This window comes from Ascaphus truei, chromosome 2 (assembly GCF_040206685.1).
Source record: "Ascaphus truei isolate aAscTru1 chromosome 2, aAscTru1.hap1, whole genome shotgun sequence".
Taxonomy (NCBI): Eukaryota; Metazoa; Chordata; class Amphibia; order Anura; family Ascaphidae; genus Ascaphus; species Ascaphus truei.
In genome coordinates, this window is record NC_134484.1 from 421,650,658 (window position 1) to 421,674,434 (window position 23,777).

The 23,777-nt window shown below is 44.7% G+C and overlaps 2 protein-coding genes across 9 annotated transcripts in view; one reads left to right on the forward strand and one right to left on the reverse strand.

The window, feature by feature from the left end:
- The window catches only part of LOC142487770 (protein nucleotidyltransferase YdiU-like), an 82,413-nt gene extending 70,834 nt beyond the window's left edge, over positions 1 to 11,579 (reverse strand). For 4 of the 7 annotated variants that reach the window (XM_075587626.1, XM_075587625.1, XM_075587621.1 and 1 more), the window contains exons 1-3: positions 11,269 to 11,466; positions 9,873 to 10,169; positions 1,778 to 1,896 (exon numbers count right to left, since the gene is read on the reverse strand). In XM_075587626.1, the coding sequence (XP_075443741.1) occupies positions 1,778 to 1,896; positions 9,873 to 10,095 (342 nt within the window). In that variant the 5' untranslated portion in view covers positions 10,096 to 10,169; positions 11,269 to 11,466. The other 3 variants (XM_075587623.1, XM_075587622.1, XM_075587624.1) reach the window with 3 other exon arrangements.
- The window catches only part of PDSS1 (decaprenyl diphosphate synthase subunit 1), a 29,795-nt gene continuing 17,537 nt past the window's right edge, over positions 11,520 to 23,777 (forward strand). The window contains exons 1-2 of one of the 2 annotated variants that reach the window (XM_075587628.1): positions 11,520 to 11,838; positions 22,151 to 22,209. In XM_075587628.1, the coding sequence (XP_075443743.1) occupies positions 11,545 to 11,838; positions 22,151 to 22,209 (353 nt within the window). In that variant the 5' untranslated portion in view covers positions 11,520 to 11,544. Of the gene's footprint in view, positions 11,839 to 22,150; positions 22,217 to 23,777 lie in introns of both variants that reach the window. The other variant, XM_075587629.1, reaches the window with a different exon arrangement.

The window sequence follows — 23,777 nt, forward strand, 5'->3', positions numbered from 1 at the left end:
CAAAAAAAGATTGACTCCGTCGCGAGCGCTTATAGTAAGCGCGACGGCGACGGAGCGACGGAGCGTCTGGAAAATTGGAAGCGGGTCAAATTTGATTTTTCAGAGACTGTCGCCACAGGTGACTGTCTCTGAACCAATCAATGACCATGTCGCTAGCGACGTCACTGAAAGTTAAATTATAACTTTCGCGGGTGGCGACGGGTGACGTCATTGGTCGCCGTCGCCAGCACTATAATCACGGCCTTGGTACCAGTGATCGCGACGGCGTGCGCTGTGCAAAGAGACGGCCCTCTATGGGGCTGGCCCCAGTCAGTCCGTGCGCACGCTCAAAGCGCGATGGCGTGACCACATTGCCAAAAGACAATAAATGTGTCTCTTGGTGCGGCGGCCGAGTGATGGCTGCGTCATGGCGTCGGTTCAGCCAATGAGGCTGAACCAGCCGCGTGACGTCATGGCTGCGCACCCGCCATGAACACTCAGAAGTCCACTGATCGCTTCAGAAACGGGTGGACGCGCCGGCAGGCGCTCCAACGACCATGCACACCGACTGGGGCCATAGCCCTAGGATCCTGTTTCATACACTGGAAAACAGCTTCCCCATGTCAGAGAAAGCTCTGAGCTCAATTCAAATGAACGGTACTCAGCAGTTTTCCCTGACCGCAGGGACGGCCTCTGGCTTTGTGGGGATAAGGCGCCCTCCCCCCCCCCCCCGGTAAAAAAAAAAAGAAGGAAGACTTACCTTGACGAGCAGCCCTCCTCCGGCAGCATCCTGGTGTCATAATGTCATGGCGTCATGTGACGTTGGGTTGCCATGGAAACGTGACACTACAGGAGGCGGCCTGCTCCGTAACTCTCTGCCGGCCCGGAGGCCCCGCGCTCCCTCCTCTGGCCAGGTGAAAGTTGGATCCCCGCGCCGACAGGAGGGAGGGACGGAGGGCCCCCGAAAGCGGCCACCTTTGCTTGCCTTGCCCTAAGGCCGGCCCTTAACTTCGGAGCATATTGAATAGGAGCCTTAACCCTTTGAATACCGGAGGCGCCGTGGCACTACAGTCCCTCCAGCCCATCGCGATTAAGTGATAGCGACTTCACAGGAAAGGAAAAGGAGTCCTCCTCTTGCATTCCTCTGCCAGCTACATCGCACTCAGCACACCATGACCCACGGCGTAATTTGACGCTGCGTTGATGAAGACCAGGTAGGAGCACTTCATTTAAATGCCGTGGGGAAGAGCGCGGGACCTCTGCAGCCGTCGCGCCCCCCCCCCCCCAGAATTTTTTTGCGTGACGTGGGGCATCCATAAGATTTGTTCACTAAACTGCAGTAATTCGGCTACACATTAGAATGCTGTTGAAATGAATGTGCTTACCACAGACTGCAAATGTAAGCGAATGGAATAACAAGGTTTAGATTCACTAGTTCTCAACAAGGGTGCCCGTGCCACCCAGGGGTGTTTCAATCTAACCTGAAAGTGCTCTGTGGGCTTGAACTCTCCCACTGAAACGTGTTGCAGGTCCTACTGACATCAAGGGAACGCGTTGGGGATTAAAGATTTTGCATTACATTTAAGATAGAGAAAATGATATTTACAATTATTTCTTACAGTTATTAAAGACGGCAATTGTAAAATGTAATTGTTCTTGGGTTTTTTACATTTCAGTTTTACAGCAGCTTTAATGAATGTAACTATTGATAAGGTAATGTGGTTCCTTAGCAATTGAATTACATAAATTGAGGTTCATTGTGGGGAAAAGGTTGAGAAAGACAGGATTAGAAGCTTACCTCTGAGACAGCTACAAGTTGGACAGCTGATGTAAAGGGAGTTGGGTAGACAAGTGAAAAAATGCAACTTTTTACTCTTCTTACATAATTCTCTTTGATAGGATCAATTGGGAACTCCGCTGTAAGGGTGAGAGGCATACAGTAGTTTTAAGCAAGAGGCAACACAACACATAACAGCCTCTCAAGTGTTTCCATGCATTCTAAGGCCATCTTTCTTTTTTATGTTGTACTTCAAAAATTGAACTTTTAGCCATTTTGGTTACGCTGGCCACTGTTACGTTGCAAAGGACTTGATGCACCAACCATTTTTAAATTAATTTATAGAATTTCACAAGGCCAGAAAGGATAAATACAGAGAGAAGATTGCACTTGGGAGGTAGAAAGCGGTTCACTGGCAGTTAGGGTTACCAGGTGGCTTCTCCAAAAATAATGGCCACAATGGTGAAAGATCACAAGCTCGAGACACCTGCCCTCCCCCCGTCTCTGCGCCATGCTGCTTCCTCTTCTCTTTAGCCCCACCCCCAGGCTCCTGACACCTCATCCTGAGTGGCTAATGCTTGGTAAGGCAGCCAATCAGGGTGGAGGCAACAGCCCTGCGCTCTTCGTGCACAGGTAAATCCCACATCCCGCCAAGCAGATCAGGTCACTATGTCCAGAGAGGTAATATACACATACATGTCCAGTATTACCTCTAATGTTTTACTGGACAGTGTGTCCAAATACAGGACAGTCCGGTTGAATACTGGACACCTGGCAACCCTACCAGTGGCAGTGCAGATGATACCAGAGTTCAGGTGGGTCTATAAAAGTAATTACTCCATGAAGAATGGCATAAATCGGACCAAAGGAGGAGCAAAGGCATATGGGAAGCAGTAATGGGCATCAAAATATAGATAAGAAATATATACATATAAGAAACATGGCAGACGTAGCTGGCTGTCGACAGTGGAATGAAGTAAGAAACAGAAGAGAGAGCAAAGTCATGCAAGACTACAAGTGGAGACAAAACAGGGTGCGTACAAGAGATCACAATGATGCATCCTGATACCACTTCCATTAGCTATTCTATTCTACGCGGCCTTATCATATACAGAACTTGTCCTCTCCTTCCACTTTTCCTGCCAAGAATGTCAGCAGCACCTTACGTCCAGAGATAATATTGCTATAGGGCTGTGTGAGGAAATGATTGCTTTCTTTCTAACTAGAATTGAAAATAAAAACATAATATATTGAAGGAGTGATTTGATTTTTTGTGAGTCCCCATTAGTTAATGAACTAGACCTGCGGACAATCCCTTTAATCGGTGAACATCGTAAATTCCCTGTACCGTACGCAAATGTCTGTGGATTAAGGGTTACAATTCTACAATCTAGGTTGCCACCACTTCGGGTTTGACCCGGAGATTACGGGTTTTAGCCACGTATCTCCGGGCTGCGGGTTTACCGGGTAACGTAGCGCGACGCCGTGTAGCATCCCATTGCCATGGCAACGCGGCGCCATGTGACGCCACGCGGCCATATTGACGGGTTGCGTGAGGAGTTGCCGGGAGGATGTCAGAAGGATGCCGTGAGACGAAGGTAAGCACTAAATGAAACAATGTTGTCTCCGGGTTAGCCTTCAGTAGAAGCTGGCAACCCTGTCTACAATGCAGGTATTTAGAACTTAGAGTAAAATGTGGTCCTGGGAGATTAATAAAAATATTAGGACAAGCTCAAAAAGGACAAAAGAAACAGCCTGGGAACAGGGGGGGAAGGGGAGTAAACTTGCCTAAAGTTGGGAAAGAATATATGAATGGAAGCTAAATTCCAATTCCTAGAGGTAGATCCACTGATCTGACTGCTCAAGTACAAAACCCTCCGGGGTTAGTGGGCATCAGTCCGATAAGGGGTATCAATTCAGCCTTAGCGGTTATTGACGTGAATGGCATGTAACACAGGATCAAGCTCATATATCTGTTAAGGGAGATTAGTGAATTTCCCTCAGAGACACTGTATGTAAGTTGTGCACACAGTTACATACAAATATATTTCAATACTTTCCTATAAAGTGTACAACTAATCTGAATGAATATAATGGTTATATTTTTACTCTGATATAGGTAGCATTTCCTGTTCAAACTGTACCCATTCATCTCTCTGCCCTTATTGAAACAAACTGAAAATAATGATTCCTTTATTTGTAATCGTACGTTTCTTCTTATCCAATATCAAATTAAATATCCGAAAACAGATCCCTTAGCAGTTCATTTCTTTATTGTAAGGCAGGGGTGCACAAACTTCTGATGCTGCGCCCCCCTGCATCCATTCCCCCGGTGCTCGCGCCCCTTTTCCTGCTTGTCAGCGTCAGCAGAGTCACGTGAGGCGTTGCCGGGCGTCAATGCGGGGTCGTGTGATGTCACATGACCACGTGGCGTCATTTGACGCTGCGTTGCCATGTCAACACGTCATCTGAAACCGGCTGAACATCGGTAAGTTCAGTTGCAGAGGCCTCAGGCGATCCCCCGGCATTTAATTTAAATGCCTTGGGGAAGAGCGCGTGGCCTCTACAACCGCCCGCGCCCCCCCAAGAAAATCCTGTGCCCCCCAGTTTGAGCACCACTGTTATAAGGCAATATAACAATAAAGCTTCATTAGATACAGGCCAAACTAAAACATACTATGGACGGAGAACGGTAAAGCATTCTTGATCACTCAATTGTTCTGATGTATCTACTCTAAAAACAGATTTATAGTCATTTTTTCATCTACAGATTAACCTATGCATGGCTTGTTATTATGAAACAATAATACAATAACATTCTCACCCTTGAAAAAGTCTGGGCACAAAGCCTATAACTTTGATGGGCTCCATTTTGTACCCAAAATGTTCTATAAACAAATTCCCTTGTTATTATTTCTACAAGTCAGCAGATTTCACAATTTCCTTACAACTCGCATTTCCAACACATCTGACAGGTCAAATGGATCCTAACAGACAGCATGGATTCTGGATCACTTGGTTTCCATTTACACAAACATGCGGCACCATAAATAAATAATTTGTCTATCAAGTATTTCTGAACTTCTAGTTAAGAATTGGAGACAGAATGTATTATTGAAATATTATTTACCTATTATAATTGTCGCTGCTAATCACCGTTTGCCTGAACAGTCCTACTTTACAATTACAGGCATCACGTAATATAACTAGTGTATGTGGAGTAAATTAATTCTACTACGCAGGTAGCAGGCTCTTTCCATACTGGTGAAGGTGCAGCATACAGGATAGACACACACAATACAGCTCAACCCCGTTATAACGCGATCCGTGCAACGCGAATCCGCTTATAACGCGATGCAAACGTTGCTCCCAATTTTCGTATTTATGAATTCGTTACAACACGATTATTGGTATCTTAAATACTTTATTGTACAATGCATACAATTGTACATTATTTTCTTACGCGATCCGCTTATAACGCGATGATTCTTTGGACCCCAAGCACAGCGTCATAAAGGGGTTGAGCTGTATTTGTCTTCACACATTCATTTTCTGGATTGACAGAAAACTATGATATGCACTTGTTTTTGAGGGGCTGTCAGTTCAGAACATGTACAGGGGATACCCAAAGGGGAATAAGATGTGGCAGAAAATATGGGCAACGGCAGAACAGTTGAACTAATACTTCTTGGCTATATATTCACTAGCTATTAGCAATTAGCATCATTGTCATTACCCTTTCATATAGTGAAAAACTAGCTGAGAGACCCGGCGTTGCCCAGGATGTGTAATGCGCGCGCGCGTCAGTGGGTGGGTGTGCGCGAGCGTCAGTGGGTGGGTGTGCGCGCGCGTCAGTGGGTGGGTGTGCGCGCGCGTCAGTGGGTGGGTGTGCGCGCGCATCAGTCGGTGGGTGTGCGCACACGTCAGTTGGTGCGTGTACGCGCAATTCAGTGGGTGGGTGTGCGTCAGTGGGTGGGTGTGCGTCAGTGGGTGGGTGTGCGCGCGCGTCAGTGGGTGGGTGTGCGCACGCATCAGTCGGTGGGTGTGCGCGCACGTCAGTGGGTGGGTGTGCGCGCGCGTCAGTGGGTGGATGTCCGCGCGCGTCAGTCGGTGGGTGTGCGCGCGCATCAGTCGGTGGGTGTGTGCGTCAGTCGGTGTGTGTGCGTCAGTCGGTGGGTGTGCGCGTGCGTCAGTCGGTGGGTGTGCGCGCGCGTCAGTCGGTGGGTGGGTGCGTGGGAGACGGTGGGTGACTTACCTTGACCGGGTGGTGGTTCCTGGCGGCAGACGGTTCCCCTCCTGGCACTGATATCCCCGTGGCATGTGGCTGGGGCAGGAGGGGGAGCCAAGAGTGGCAGGCTGGGCACTTCATGGCTCCCAAATGTGTGCAGGGGCAAGAAATGGCGGCGCGCAGGAGACATGCGGCCACCCCAGCACGAGCATACTCTCCCCCGGCGTCACCCACCCCAAACACACCACCACAGCCCTCCTGCTGTGCTGGAGGCTACACCACGCGGGGAACCTGCGCACCCGGCCCCCGATTACGGCCGGAGCCCCCACCCCAACCGGCAGCCAACAGTAGCCGGACCACTGGGGGAGAAGGCAGCACCGCCGCGCGGGAGACAGGAGGGTGAGACGCGCTCCCGGCTGAGCACACCGACCATCTGCTGTGATGGAGGCGGGACTGCGCGGGCAACGCGCGCCCCTCATCCGTCGAGCGGGAGGGGATCAAGCGGCCGCACCAACGGCTCCCAGGCATCATAAGCGCACGGTGATCGAACCCCCTCCCCCCCCCCCGTGCCAGCATCAAGCGCGCAGGCCCAACCGGACAACGGGACTCCGGGTAAGTTCGGGCACAGGGAGAGGGAGGGTGGGGGGGGTTTGGAAGTTGAGGTGCGGTCCAGCTGACGGGGAGAGTGAGGGGCACCGGGAGGGTGTGTGTGTGTGTGTGTGTGTCCCTTTGTGTCCTTTGGCCCGTCACTCCGCCTCAGGCCAATGAGAGGTGTGCGGGGGCGGGCCAAGGGACCAATGAGATTTCCCCTAGGGACACCGGACATCCAGACAGGCATACAGTGCTTTCAATTATATAGTATAGGATGAGTGAATAAGCGCTAGTACTATACCACATACAATAAACCAAATTAATAAAAGTGAAAGTCCCAAAGTCATTGAAGTTCAAAGGCCACCTAACCGGTCTACCTGGCTTCTCAAAAAACAGAAAGTACTTTTAGAGCAATTGACCTATATGGCGCCAATGATGCCAATATTAGAATACGTGCTTTAGTCCAATCAAACCCTTAGATGGATCCAAAAAACAAAGAAGTCCAGAGCAACATCCAATGTGACAAAAATACACAGTGAAATACATATATATCTTGAAAAAAAGGGTAATTTAGTTAACCCTTTGGCCAAAGCATATAAGCCTGCGAGCCACTTTCAAGGCATGACCATAATATTGCAGGTCCTAACACTAACTGATTAAAATCATTATTTACCTCTATAATTAGAGGATGATCCTGGCATTGAACCTGTCGCAACCAGCTACATGAAAAGAAAACCTGCTTACTTGTACAGTGAGGAGGGGCAAGCTTTAAACCCTGGGTGGGAGGAGCCACTAACCTCCAAAACAGCCGAGACTAGCTGGACAAAGTAAACAAACACACAAATACCCAGCAAGCTCTCAGAAACCCCCCCAAATTACCACAAAATATATATGTATATGTGTCAAAAGGAGTGCTACTGGGCGTGCCGGGCATGCAGCTGACGAGGAGGAATCCTGAAGCAGACAGCCGCAGCACAGCTGATAGGAGCTGACACGGAAGCAGCTCCATGATAAGATTGTGAGGTGCTGCACGCTGTCGGACGCTCCTGCATACCGCCACGCAGATTTTTGTGCGGCGTACAGCGAGGTGACGCTGAGGGCTGCTAACACTGCATGAGGAGAGACAGCCAGGAGATAACGCAGTGACAGTGGTTCCTATTTACAGGCAGAAGTCCTCAGGATGGATCATAAGTGATTTTTAATCAATCTTGGAGAAGTTGGTTCCAATAGGAGTTTGTGGTATAGGCGTTTCCAAGATTTTTTAGCTAATGCAGCATATCATATTGCATTTTATGTCGATAAATGTATTGCACTAGGAGTTTTTTTCAATGCTACAGTGTACAAGTCAGCATTTCTTTTATATCCTAGTCAGCCATTCTTTATTGCCATCAAGGGTAATGCACCATTGGTGTCTTGTATACTCTTTTCTTGTCTTTTATACATGTGTATGATCAAGCGAGACTGCATTAAGACTATTTTGGACACTAGAAGTTGGCGGAGTTCATCTGGATCCACCTAAGGGTTTGGTTGAACAGCAAAAGCAAAAAAGACACAACACTACTCCCAGCAAATGAGTGATCAAAAAGGAGAGCGTTCCCAAAAGTGAGAAAAAATCTAATTTATTAGCAACATGGAGAAAAGCAGCATACACAGGCAAAAATGCCCACACCTACGCGTTTCAAGCGTTAGCTCTTTATCAGGGTTTGGTTGGACTAAGATAGACGAGAAGTGGCAGAGCACAACCGGAATCATCCAAACAAGAAAAATTAGGAGGAAAGTGCGTTATCCATACAAAGATTTAATAGTCATGGAAGGAAAAAAGGCAAGGCATCACCCTACCAACATGTTTCGTGCTACACAGATAAAGTGTACTGTGTAGCACGAAACATGTTGGTAGGGTGATGCCTTGCCTTTTTTCCTTCCATGACTATTAAATCTTTTTATGGATAACGCACTTTCCTGCTAATTCTCTTGTTTGGATGATTCCGGTTGTGCTCCGCCACTTCTCTCTGCATCCATCTCCAAGGACGGAGGCACACCTAGAAGGTCTGGTGGGATCAACATGGACGCTGCAGCGGATTCGTGAGTTTTTCCTGCTTGCTACATGGTTACATCATTATTTAACAAAGGGATTAGGGTACTGTTTATTGGGGTGATCTTCAGCCTTTGGGTTCCTGGACAATTTGAGTGCCATCTATGATGGTTTACCAACTAGGATACCACACCCAGTACCCCCCTACAATCAAGAATATATCCCGGACCTCATATAGGATTCATCATATTCATAATATTATCACTATAGCTGTACACAGTCCTTAGCACCATGCATTATACTTCTTTGGTTGGAATAAAACACATCTAATATTGGCATCATTGGCGCCATATACAATTGCTCCAAAAATACCCCTTTATATGCTACAAAAATCCTTTACATGAAAAAGACCCCGGCTGCACTGTCTTACCATGTGGAAACAAGATGGAAATTGGGACACCTGCTTTTTTAGGAACTCCAGCAAACAGATGTGTTGTGACATAATATAACCACTGAGGAAATCTTCTGCTATAAACTACAAACCGCGGGAAGCAGACCACTTCTTTTCCTGCCTTACTACCTCCGTCTCAAAATCAATTTTAAATAAGCTTGTTTTTTTTTTTGACCTGCAAATTCAAAAATGTCTCACAGAGCAGCCAGGGGCAGCAGCTGTCAGTGGCTTCAAATGTTTGCCTGAGGCTGCAAATTCAAAGATGCCTTCAGAGAAGAGGATTAATCATGGAGAGACGCGGACAACCAAGCTTTGAGCAGTCTCTCTGAATTCCTTAAACGCATGTGATTGTATCTATAATCTGCCCATCATAATGAATTTCACAGAAAATTGTAAAAATATGCTCACTTGTTTATGTCTCATGTCTTAAGTATGTATTGTTTTTTTTATAGTGCCAGTCATCTACACAGCTCTTCACAATGTACACATTATAATACAGGGAATATAAATGATGCAGATGAGAGAAGAGCATCAAGACATACATGTAACGTTGGGAGAAAGGAGTCCCTGCCCCGAAGAGCTTACTCTCTAATTAGCATGTTGGGCACCTAAAAGAAATAGGAGTGCATTGGTTGTTAGTGTGTAGCAGAATACTGTACTTTGTGAGAAAATCCTTAATTGAACAGGTACATTTTCAGAGAGGTTTTGAAGTAAGAAGCATTATGTTTACATAGTACTGTACAACTACACATTTGTCATTTACAAACATACCCACATTTCCTAAGGAGGTTAAGAAACATAAATGTTGATATACCTATTACATCTTCCGTAGACACGCTCCACAAATCCATGGAAGACACTTTCATTTTTCTTTCACAAAAACCATTGAGGTTGGATTTATTAGAATATATATTGCCATAGCTCTCGGCATCAAAGATAAAGTCCATTTCCCCCCCATGACAACCGCTGCAAAATACTGTCCAAAAGCACATGAAGGTGGGGAAGCCGTTCAGTGTCCTGCTCAGTAGGGTTTCCATGTCCTTCAATATCAGTTTTATTTATTTGGAAAGTCATGGACTGAAACATCCCTTTCTCGTTACTCCTTGGTTCGCTGTAAAGAACAATATCTAAGTAAATCTGCATCTTATGTAGTAATTATTCCGTGTGTTAAGACAGTCATAAAACAATAAATCCGCCAGTTACATATTACACACTAGCTGTCAATAGTACATGGGTAATTTTGTGCTAAAACAAGCTATACTGTCTCACTCAATGTTAACACCAGCAGTCTAATTCAGATACATTTACAATAAATCCATTTTACATTGACAGACAATGCATAATATAACTAATGCCCAATGTCCCAATGTGATTAATGTGCATCATAAAACAATGAGTGTTTCCATGTTTAAATGTAATCTGAGTTCTGCTTTAAAATCAAACTACTATAATCCTAATGTAACAATGAACTAGATACTAATTCACTCCTTTCCATCTGACCCAATCCCCTCCTCTGCCCATCTCACCCCTAGTCTCCTCCTCTGAAGCCTGTTTTATCCCTAATCCCCAACTCCGTCCGATCCCTAATCCCCTCCTCCTGTCCCTGTCTGACCCCCTCCTCCTGCCCATGTCTGACCCTAATCCCCTCCTCTGCCCGCCTGACCCCTAATCCCCACCTCCTGCCCGCCTGACCTCTAATCCCCACCTCCTGCCCGCCTGACCCCTAATCCCCACCTCCTGTCCCTGTCCGACCCCTAATCCCCTCCTCCTGTCCCTGTCCGACCCCTAATCCCCTCCTCTTGTCCCTGTCCGACCCCTAATCCCCTCCTCTTGTCCCTGTCCGACCCCTAATCCCCTCCTCTTGTCCCTGTCCGACCCCTAATCCCCTCCTCTTGTCCCTGTCCGACCCCTAATCCCCTCCTCTTGTCCCTGTCCGACCCCTAATCCACTCCTCCTGTCCGTTTGAACCCTAATCCCCTCCTCTGCCCGCCTGACCCCTAATCCCCTCCTCTGCCCGCCTGACCGCACCTGAGGCACTGGGCGGCCATTTTTAACGCGGATAAACTGCCCACATCAGGCAAACAAAACTGATAAAACCGGGCTCCACACACAGCAAGAAGTGCGACACACCCCCACCCCACCCACCCCCACTCCACGGGAAGCAGATCCATTCTCACAGGCTCAGTACCAGCAATACATAACATGTTAACCTTTTCAGCGCCACAAAGGTCAGTTACGCATTGATCTTCTCCGCAATCTCCCTTTAATAGCCAAGGAAAGCCGCTCTGTAGCTGTATTAACGCTATGTAAGTCCCTATCATAGCTCAGTCTATCGCTATAATAATCAACAGCTGGCTAAGGGTTCTGGTGCCCACACCAAAGATGGCTGCCAGCCACAAGCGCACGCGCTGCGTCACCAGCTGAGGCTTTAGCTGGTCGCCGCTGAATGCGAAGCAGCTTCCGGTTCCGAGCCATGGGTTAGGAGGATGAGGCGCGGCCTGCGGTGCCGGCTTCCTTTTCCGAGCCATGGGTTAGGAGGAGGAGGCGCGGCCTGCGGTGCCGGCTTCCGTTTCCGAGCCATGGGTCAGGGGGGCAGGCGTGGCCTGCGGAGCCGGCTTCCGGTTGTGCAGAGCGGGTGTCGGCCCCGGGTTGAGATGAGGATGATGGCCGCGTTACACTGGGGTTGGAGGCGCTGCTGTAGTCATCGCACCGCGGCACGGGGGCTCTTCACTGGACCGGGACCCCGGGGGAGAGCGGCGAGGAGAGGAGGAGCCGGGGAGGTGAGGGCACGGAGGGAAGGTCACAGTGTCACATGTGTCCCTCATAGCACAGAGCGCTGTCTGTATGAGCTGCACCTGCAGCTCTGCCCCCCACCCACATTTCCCCTGGCTGACCTTACATGTGGGCGGTTTGTGCTACTTATTGTAAAGCACCAGCATATTCCGCAGCGCGGTACAATGAGTTAGGTACGGTTACAGAAACTAAATGACACGACTAAGTCTGCGGCCAGGGTGGCGCTGAGCGGGCAGGCGCTAATGCGTGGAGGCGCAAGCATGCGGCAAATTCAAATGTGCGTGCTTGGCAAGCAGCTAAGCGCCACGCATGCTCAGGCGCTTGCTCACGCAGGCAACACACATTGCCGCAATGTGTCTCATTGCGGCCAGCGTGAGCGCCCCCGCCACTCAGCGCCCCCCTGGCCGAGGCCTAAGGGCTGGAGCGCTAAGCCACGCCCCCGGCGGTTCAGCCAATGAGGGCGAACCTGCCGGGTGACGTCATGGCAACGCCCCGTCACTCCCTCGCCACGCCATAGTGAAGTAAATCAAGGATAAAAATGTATTAAATATCCAAGGATAGGTAATGTGCGTACATCAGGGAAATAGTAAAACAGCATTTCATGGGACAAGTCTTCATGTTGGTGTGGTGTATGGGTAACTTGTCCCATGAAATGCTGTTTTACTATTTCCCTGATGTACGCACATTACCTATCATTACCTATCCTTGGATATTTAATACATTTTTAAACTTGATTTACTTCACTATGAGCGTTGTGCGCTGTTTTCTTTTTGTTTCTCTGTTTTAGCCCCAGTACAGAGCCTTGCAGGACCCCACAGGTGACATCCAAATGGTTAGGCGTGTCCATACTGTGTGCGACCTCGCGTTGGGAACAAAAGGCCACACCTCAATGAGGCAGGCCATAGAACGCGCGATGAAGCAGCAGATTTTTTGCAAGACAAAAAAAATTGTTTGTCGCGCGACGGCCTGGTCATGTGGGCGGTTTAGTCAATGAGGGCTAACCAGCCTCGTGACATAACGACCACGCTTCCCTGTCGCTCACATTGAGATCTACTCGATCTGGTATGAGTGAAACCAGTTTACAGCATGTTTCCCTATTCCAGAGCATTGAATCTTGTTTAACAAGATAACGTTGACAGTATCGAAAAGCCTTTGCAAAATCCAGGAATATTGCACCAGTAAGTTGTTACAGTTCCATTCCACACTGGGTTTCATTGCAGACTTTTATGAGGGTTGTCACTGTGGAGTGGTTTGGCGAAAGCCAGATTGGAGTTTGGGGGAGAAGTAGATAGTATAATGCCCTTTAAAAAGCCGTTTACAAGCAGTATTGGACTAATAATGAGGAAACCCCGCTGCAGCTTAATGTATCTGAATATGTTGGTAGGGTGAGGTGCTGTGGGTGATAAGATAGGTAGAACAGCAAAGAAGCAAGAACCCAACTAAAGCACTCCCCTAAATGCAGTATAAGGATAAATTAAAATACATATTTTAATGTTCATCAAATTAAAATAATGGGGTTTAAAATCCAAGGATAAGACACACACATTTAATCCTATGTTGAGTGCGTGTTGCACTCTGGATTATATATATTGATAAGAACAAATGAGGGAGATTAGATCAAATGTTCTTAGTGAGCTGGTATGCAGTATTCCCTACATGGGTGTTCTTAGGTGAATCAGGGATGAGGAGGTGGTGTAGAAACCTGCCTATATAGAACAGGTGTAGCCCGTGGTAATAAGGGCTAAAAGGCACTCGTTACTGGCAGTAGATAGAACAGCTTACAGATACCAAAAACGGTGTGGCTGGTTGTGTATGCCTATGCACATATTCATGAATGTGCTCAACCGTCAGTCACTGTGCTTCAAACACTGGCTAGTGAGGCAATAGGATATAAAAGCGAAGTATACCCCTATATAACTAAGCCATCACTAAAGTTCTACTGCTCTGGTGCTGCGGTGTGGCAATAAGTATACCTATTGTTCATATGATAAATGAACTCAACCGTGCATACCAGATCAGATATCAAACAACCACTATCCTCACCTCCTGTCTACCGAGTGAACTCCGAAACTCTAGCCCAATCTGAGAGTATGTGCAGGCGCTGGGTCTGGCAGCTGCTCGCTCTGCGAGATAGAAGACAGCCACGTCAGTGCTGACCCTGCGCGTGCACGTGAGATGCCGATGCGCGTTTCGCGTGAAACGCTTTCTCAAGGCTTGAATGAAAGGGGGTGGGGGGGGCTTTCATTCAAGCCCTGAGAAAGCGTTTCTCACGCGAAACGCGCGTGTCGGCATCTCTCACGTGCACGCGCAGGGTCAGCACTGACGTGGCTGTCTTCTATCTCGCAGAGCGAGCAGCTGCCAGACCCAGCGCCTGCACATACTCTCAGATTGGGCTAGAGTTTCGGAGTTCACTCGGTAGACAGGAGGTGAGGATAGTGGTTGTTTGATATCTGATCTGGTATGCACGGTTGAGTTCATTTATCATATGAACAATAGGTATACTTATTGCCACACCGCAGCACCAGAGCAGTAGAACTTTAGTGATGGCTTAGTTATATAGGGGTATACTTCGCTTTTATATCCTATTGCCTCACTAGCCAGTGTTTGAAGCACAGTACCTGACGGTTGAGCACATTCATGAATATGTGCATAGGCATACACAACCAGCCACACTGTTTTTGGTATCTGTAAGCTGTTCTATCTACTGCCAGTAACGAGTGCCTTTTAGCCCTTATTACCACGGGCTACACCTGTTCTATATAGGCAGGTTTCTACACCACCTCCTCATCCCTGATTCACCTAAGAACACCCTTGTAGGGAATACTGCATACCAGCTCACTAAGAACATTTGATCTAATCTCCCTCATTTGTTCTGATCAATCTATATAATCCAGAGTGCTACACGCACTCAACATATGATTAAATGTGTGTCTTATCCTTGGATTTTAAACCCCATTATTTTAATTTGATGAACATTAAAATATGTATTTTAATTTATCCTCATACTGCATTTAGGGGAGTGAGTGCTTCAGTTGGGTTCTTGCTTCTTTGCTGTTCTACAAGCAGTATTGCCAAAGAATTCATATTTAGCAGGAACATTGCTCTCTCTCAGTACATTTCTTGCTAACGTATTTCATAATAATCTTATTTCACAAGGAAAAATGTATTGCAATAAAGCACCAACTATTCTATATGCCTTATTGATTCTGGGGAGCAATGGTGGTGTTAAAAACCCTCTGCATATTAACCCCTTTAGTGCCAGAGCAGCCCTTGTGGAGCTGAAGGGGTTAAGATTATTTTGATTGCACCAATGTAAATTTGTCACTTTTTCATAATCCTATACGTCCATTTCTGTAATTACACCAGGACGTAAAAAAAAGGTTGTATTGACAATTTCTTGGTGGTTTTCACAGTTAATGTAAAAGATTAACAAAAAAAAACTGATACTTTTTTATTTTTAGTTTATTTAACAAAGGTGGGTTTGGGCACCAAGCCATGCTACGTGCCAGGAGCCCAGCCCTTTTTATCTAAGAGGAAGTAATAGTGCCAGGCTAAGTAGACACGTGAACGCACAATCATACATGTAACTTTGGGGTTTGATGTAAAAATTGGTCTGATATAAATTTTTCATGGGAAAAGTTTAGCCCAGAGTTAGGCCTTTCCTCTCCTTTTAAAGTAGTTTATGCTCACCAAAAAGAAAAGTCCCTCCCCGCCCCCCAGGTGTGAAGCAGGAGGTCTCCGGAGCTGCACAGCTTTAATTTCAGCTCGGGAGATCCCTGAGATACTTACCTCCGTAGTGGTGCCGATAGCAGCTGTGCAGGTTTATGCAGTTGCGTGAAAAAGAAAGCACACCCTCTTTGAATTCTATGGTTTTAACAATCATCTGTTCCTTAGCAGGTCTAAAAATTAGGTATATACAACCTCAGATGAACAACAACACATGACATATTACACCGTGTCATGATTTATTTAACAAAAATAAAGCCAAATGGAGAAGCTGTGTGTGAAAAACTAAGTACACCCTTACCGCTTCCATAGGAATTAAGATGCTAAGTAGCAGACAGGTGCTGCTAATCAAATGTCCTTGATTAATTGATCAGCAAGTGTGACCACCTCTATAAAAGCCAACGTTTTAGCAGTTTGCTGGTCTGGAGCATTCAGGTGTGTTAACACAATGCCAAGGAGGAAAGACATCAGCAATGATCTTAGAGAAGCAATTGTTGCTGCCCATCAATCTGGGAAGGGTTATAAGGCCATTTCCAAACAATTTAAAGTTCATCATTCTACAGTGAGAAAGATTATTCAAAAGTGGAAAACATTCAAAACAGTTGCCAATCTTCCCAGGAGTGGACGTCCCAGCAAATTCACCCCACGGTCAGACCGTGCAATGCTCAGAGAAATTGCAAAAAACCCAAGAGTTACATCTCAGACTCTACAGGCCTCATTTAGCATGTTACATGTTAAAGTTCATGACCATACAATTAGAAAAAGACTGAACAAGTATGGTTTGTTTGGAAGGGTTGCCAGGAGAAAGCCTCTTCTCTCTAAAAAGAACATGGCAGCACGGCTTATGTTTGCAAAGTTGCATCTGAACAAACCACAAGACTTCTGGAACAATGGACAGACGAGACCAAAGTGGAGATGTTTGGCCATAATGCACAGCGCCCCATTTGGCGAAAACCAAACACAGCATATCACACAAACACCTCATACCAACTGTCAAGCCCGGTGGTGGAGGGGTGATTTGGGCTTGTTTTGCCGCCACAGGACCTGGGAACCTTGAAGTCATTGAGTCGACCATGAACTCCTCTGTATACCAAAGTATTCTAGAGTCAAATGTGAGGCCATCTGTCTGACAGCTAAAGCTTGGCCGAAATTGGGTCATGCAACAGGACAATGATCCCAAGCACACCAGCAAATCTACAACAAAATGGCTGGAAAAGAATCAAGGTGTTGCAATGGCCCAGTCAAAGTCCAGACCTCAACCTGATTGAAATGCTGTGGCGGGACCTTAAGAGAGCAGTGGATAAACAAATTCCCGCAAACCTCAATGAACTGAAGCAACGTTGTAAAGAAGAGTGGGCCAAAATTCCTCCACAACGATGTGAGAGACTGATAAAGTCGTACAGAAAACGATTACTTCAAGTTATTGCTGCTAAAGGTGGTTCTACAAGCTATTGAACCATAAGGTATTCTTAGTTTTTCACACATGGCTTCTCCATTTTGGCTTTATTTTTGTTAAATAAATCATGACACGGTGTAATATGTCATGTGTTGTTGTTCATCTGAGTTTGTATTTACCTAATTTTTAGACCTGCTAAGGAACAGATAATAACAATCATGTCCTGATATGTAAAGCCATAGAATTCAATAAGAATGTACTTTCTTTTTCACACAACTGTATGTCCTGCGGGCCAATAGGAAGCTGCAAGGAATGACATCACGGCTTCCCATTGGCCCGCACGACATTTAAGCCGCCAGTCTGATGGCCCCCGTCTAGCCCAGCCGGAGTTGCTACCGGCACCCCCTACAATGGTAAGTATCTCGGGAAGCAGGCGGTGCCCAGAGCTGAAAAATAAAATGCATTGTTGTTGAAACTGGGGTACAACCCAGTGACTGCATCTTTACAGTCAGTGCGTCAATGGCAGTGCAATGTTTGTGACTAACTCTGGCAGATTGATTTCCTTTCCACCTTTTAATATGACACCTATATGTACCGTTGAATAACTTTATTAAGTTGGTAAATGTTTTTTGGCTGTCTGTGCGGGATTGCACGTTTTTTGTGCCCTTACGTAAATCAGTGGTAAATGCAACTAGGAAATGAGCAAGCTGGTCGTTTCGGTGGAGCGGTCAGCCTGATCGACCCCGCTCCCTCCACTTCAGCTTCCTGTATCTGTGGACGAGCCACGTAACGTGATTGCTCAAGGAGTGGTCACATAATGCGAATGGCCGGGTTTCTGGTGTCACTGAAAAGGTTAAACATTTTGTTTCCTTGTCCATATGTAGAGCTGGAGAATTTCTTCTTACCTTCTTTTTTTAATCTGCACCAATCCGCAGGGCTTGTGGCTTTGTGCTGTTTATGTATAGCACCATCCAAGCGTGTGGGTTTCTATGACCGATACACTGCGTATGGAAACATTGATGTTTGTTACTTAGATGCCGTGTTTGTGGCATTGATGTCTTGCATATGTGAGTCCCTTCTAGATGTCATGTCATTGGTGTCCAGGAAGATCAGGAAGCGCAAGGATATGTGAATAAAAAAACATATACAAATGGTGCAATATGTCTTAAGTCTTTTCTTTTCAATAAGTTTTCAATACCCCGATCCAAGTCATACTCACAGATTTCTCTGTGTTAAGATGTACGTAAAGGTTTCTTTATCTTTCAATCTTTATGGGGTTGTAGTATCTATGGAACCGCTTGAGGTATGGAATCCTCACCGCATATACCGGTTTGAAAGAAGAGGAACAAACATAGTGCAAAATTGCAAGACACTTGTTTTATCTACATAAAAGGGTAAAATCACACTCACACGGTTTCTAAAACATGCGCAGATAGATCAAAAAGGATCAACCGGCCGCTGCGGAGGTTGCAGAGTGGTGTCTCTGCTAGATGCTTACGGTACACTGTGACGTCTGCGTCATTCGGATCCCGCACTTCCGGTATCGATCCCCGGATGTAGACCCTGGAGGCTCTCTACGGCGAACAGGTGGTAGTGTGTGGAGTATCCCTCTCAGTCTCTGCTGGGCACAAGTCACACTCTACGCGTTTCTCCTCCTTGGAGGTTTCATCAGGAGTGTTCAATGGTAGTAAATTGACTTCATATATATCTAACCTACGTTGACTATAGGTGGTATAATCAACCAACCACAAAGTGCTAATTTGCATAATGGCGCATATCATTGCCCATATGGGTGAAATTTAAACCTACAAACTCAACATGTTTGTAGTCCAAAAAACATGATTAACAAATTAAGTATAAGCAATGGTATAGCTATAAAAATATTCAATATATGAACTCAATATATGAAAAAATTACAATTATTAAGAACTATGTGTATAGGAGTAAAATGTGGAATAAAAAATAAGAATAAAGAATGAGATGCTGGTCATAATCTGTGGATATAGGAAACAGAAATTAGGAGCTGAACTGTTACAAAAGAACAGAGAATATTACTTTAAAGAAACACACTCATGTCGATGTTTAGACCTGAGGGGGACCGTGTCTTTAGTACATAGATCCAAAAGGATTCTCTTTTGATTAAAGCAACATCTCTATCACCTCCCCTCCAATGAGACATAACCTGCTCTATGCCCATGTATCTAAGTCCAACTGGATCTACGTTATGGACGTGCAAAAAATGTTTGGATACATTGTGTGATCAATTTCCTCTTGATATTGCCAATGTGCTCTAAAATACGGGTCCTAAGAGGGCGGATGGTTTTCCCTACGTATTGTAGGCCACAAGGGCGTCTCAGCAGGTACATTATATGCTTAGATCTACAATGAATGTGTTTTTTGATGTTATAGTTTCTACCTGTTGCATAGGATGTGAAAGCATCACATGAAATGCCTTGTTTACAGGCTAGACCATTTTTATACTCAAACCTTTTGGAAGATCTAACCATCCCAGTGTTTGGACCTCATTGGTTTTCATCAGAGTACTTGGAGCCAGTTGGTTTTTGATATTGGGAGCTTTCCGATATAAAACTTGAGCTCTTTCTGGGAGGAATTCGCCTAGTATTGGATCATTTTGTAATATATGCCAATGTTTGTTCAGGATATTTTTAATACCTCCGCTGCTTTATTAAATTGTGTTAAAAAAGGTACCTTGAATTTAGTGTTCATATTTTTTACACTAGGGGCCAAAATGGAATCTCTCGTGGTAGAGATGGTTTTATCAAGGGATTCTTTTACACTTACATTATCATATTTTCTTTCCATACATTTTTTAGTTAAGTTTTAACGTAGAAACAACACGAAGGGGTAGGGAGTGATCACAGAACCATACTAATTGAATAAAGTAATTGAATACGTGAATAAGGTAATCAAATTGTGGGTGCAAACTGTGAACTGAAAAGTGAATCAGAAAAAGGGGAAAGGGAAACACAAAATGAATGTGCCCCCTAAAAGAATTCACTAAACTGCACACCAACAAAGTGTAAAAGTTAACTTTTAATAGATTTACTTAAAACATATATTACCAAAGAGTTGTGTACTGTGAGTTAAAAATATATTAAATCAACACTACCAAACATCCGTGTCATCAAATATATGATTATGCTATCCCAGTTGACAACTTAATGTTGGTGGGATATAGAGGACAGGGGATGCTGTGAGTCAGGGTATTAACCCCTCTGGAGCAACTGTGAGACCAGATGGTAAGTGTATATATATATATATATGTACAAGTCAGCGACCGGTAGATTGAATATCCAGCTATCCTGCTATATTTGATATCACTACGCACTTCAATGAAAAATTAACAGTGTGTTAGAGTGCGAGTGCTTAAGTGATAGAGCTGGCACGTGCAGTGATAATGATAGTAAATTCACAGCATAATGAAAACTTCCAACCACAGCAATATTAGGGTGAGTTCACAGTAGGTTGCTGTGAGAACACCTCACATGGAGAGCAGGGAATGCAGGCACACTGACTGTGGAAATAAATAAATGACTGACTACTGGGGTCTACACAGATAGAACCAGGAGACTGCAGACACTACATTAAAACAGCTCCAAGTAGGAGACTGACAACATTGTGATAGTAGTGATATCAAATATTGCAGGATAGCTGGATATTCAATCTACCGGTCGCTGACTTGTACATATATATATATACACACTTACCATCTGGTCTCACAGTTGCTCCAGAGGGGTTAATACCCTGACTCACAGCATCCCCTGTCCTCTATATCCCACCAACATTAAGTTGTCAACTGGGATAGCATAATCATATATTTGATGACACGGATGCTTGGTAGTGTTGATTTAATATATTTTTAACTCACAGTACACAACTCTTTGGTAATATATGTTTTAAGTAAATCTATTAAAAGTTAACTTTTACACTTTGTTGGTGTGCAGTTTAGTGAATTCTTTTAGGGGGCACATTCATTTTGTGTTTCCCCTTCCCCTTTTTCTGATTCAAGTTTTAACGTTGGTCAATTTACTACCATTGAACACTCCTGATGAAACCTCCAAGGAGGAGAAATGCGTAGAGTGTGACTTGTGCCCAGCAGAGACTGAGAGGGATACTCCACACACTACCACCTGTTCGCCATAGAGAGCCTCCAGGGTCTACATCCGGGGATCGATACCGGAAGTGCGGGATCCGAATGACGCAGACGTCACAGTGTACCGTAAGCATCTAGCAGAGAGACCACTCTGCAACCTCCGCCGCGGCCGTTTGATCCTTTTTGATCTATCTGCGCATATGTATTAGAAACCGTGTAAGTGTGATTTTACCCTTTCATGTAGATAAAACAAGTGTCTTGCAATTTTGCACTATGTTTGTTCCTCTTCTTTCAAACCGTATATGCGGTGAGGATTCCATACCTCAAGCGGTTCCACAGACACTACAACCCCATAAAGATTGAAAGATAAAGAAACCTTTACGTACATCTTAAAACAGAGAAATCTGTGAGTATGACTTGGATCGGGGTATTGAAAACTTATTGAAAAGACTTAAGACATATTGCACCATTTATATAGGTTTTTTTATTCACATATGCTTGCGCTCCCTGATCTTCCTGGACACCAATGCAAATCGTGGATTGAGAAAGCAATCCCTATCAAGGGTTGAGCAGCATCGAATTAAGTCTGTATTTTATTCAAATATAAGCACAAAATCACTATTTGTTGATTTTGTTTTGAGCACATTATAGCACTATTTTTTGGGTGATTCACTTATACCCATACGCTGTTTAATTTGTGAACTTAAATAGATTTAAGCGCTATTAGATAACACGTTTTTTCCCACTAGATGTCATGTCAATCGGGGAGAGTTTGAGAGTCAGACGAGCGCTATCTTTGTGCAGGTTGTGTGGGAAACTTCTTTGCTACAGTTTTGGAAAGAAGTCTTAGCTATCGCTGTAATCGCACAAACCTGCTCCGTGTGGGGTCGGTATGTGACAAAGTGCTTTTTTAATAATGACACGCATTTTGCTGATCTGCTTCCGCTCAGTCTAAATCCCTGTACTACCTATTTAAAACTGTTCACGTACAATGCAGACGAAATTAGATCATGATTTCCAAGTAAAGTTGCCAGCTTATTGTAACATATTGAATGTTTTGCAGATGTCCTGTTCTCCTGCGAGTTCGGCGCCTTTCACCCTATCTGGGAGCCTTTTTTGGCGGTAAGTGGTAAGATCTTTTATTTTTTTTCCCCCATTGCATTTACAGTATTGCTATAGTCACAATCTGAAACCGTTCAGATACATGGATGTCTGCTTTCCCATGATTTTCATACTATTTCTCAAATAGCCATATTTACGGTGTTGTCTCATTACAATGGCGCATGTGATCTTGTTCTTGGTATTCCTGTCTTCCTCCTTTGTCCTTTTCCCTAACCTTTTTCTTTTCTGTATCCCTCATAGCCCAAAGGGAAGCACTTTGTATGTTGTATGACAGTCACCCTCTATTAAATTTAAATACTATCTAAAAAAATAAAGTGCTCACGATTGGCACCCCTACTATTTCAGCTGGAGCCTGCTTTTCATTAAAGCTGCAGTTCAGTCAATATCCTGCATGTGTGTTTTTTTAATAAATCAGTTCTGTAAGTATTTTTTCTAGCATTTTCTGTTTTTAAAAAAACAACTTTGAAAGACCAATTTTCTTGTATTCTATTTTAACAAGCATTTGCTAAGGCACTGCCCCTTCATGTCCTGTCACAAGCTCTGGCACACCCCTTTGTCAGCCCTGCCCTCCCTCTTGCACATGTCAGTGCAGGAGTGCTCATGAATATTCATGAGCTTCCACTGACTGACAGAAGCAGATGAAAAACATATGCCATATCTAAAGATGTCGCCAAATTTCGCCGATCAATACATGGAGAACGAATTGACTGGCAGCTATACAGTTCTTTAGGTAATTAGAGATTGCCCACATGAAACTATTGAATTAAAAAAAAAAAAAAAAGACTGAACTGCAGCTTTAAAGGAAAACTGTACATTTCTTCATTTATTAAAGTGTAATTTAGGTAGGACGTGTATGTTAAGGCATGTCTTTATTTGGGACCTAAATTTATAATATTCCTTCTTGTATTCCTTCTTCAAAGCCTTTTTATTAGGGTGTCCAATTAATTTGATGGAATGTTTATATGTGACCAATATACAGGTCACTAGAAACCAGGGGAAAGGGAAAAGAGAGGGGGAAAGGAAAGGCATAAGGTAAGCTCCCGCATCAGCTAAAGTAGAGTGGGTAATGGATTGATAGTCAAAGATCATATACAGGTGCAAAAGGGGACAAGGGATAATGCAAACAAATAAACAAAAGATTCCCCCTTGAATGCACTCGGATAGATCAATATGTAATAATGGAGTATATTAAAATCCCTTTTAATCAATAATAAAATAGTAGTTGTATAGAGGGGTGTGGTGCAAAAATCCAGGGCCAGCCCCTCATGACATACCAAATAATCTTCCTAAATAATTAAATACGGAAGGTGGCTGAAAGAATCACTGCATCCAATCACATCGGTGTGAATGCCACAGTATACATTACTAGATTCCTACAGAACAGAGTGCTAACCTATGGTAAGGCTGCACTTTTGTCTAAAAAGTCACCAGTCTCTAATGAAATAAGGCTGCTGATTCTAAATCTGGAGGAAATGGATACACTGGCAGTAATGTAAAGTACCAAAACAGGCTGACTATAATAATTAGCCTGTCAAACCTATTGTGATGATGCAGATCAAAAGACAGCG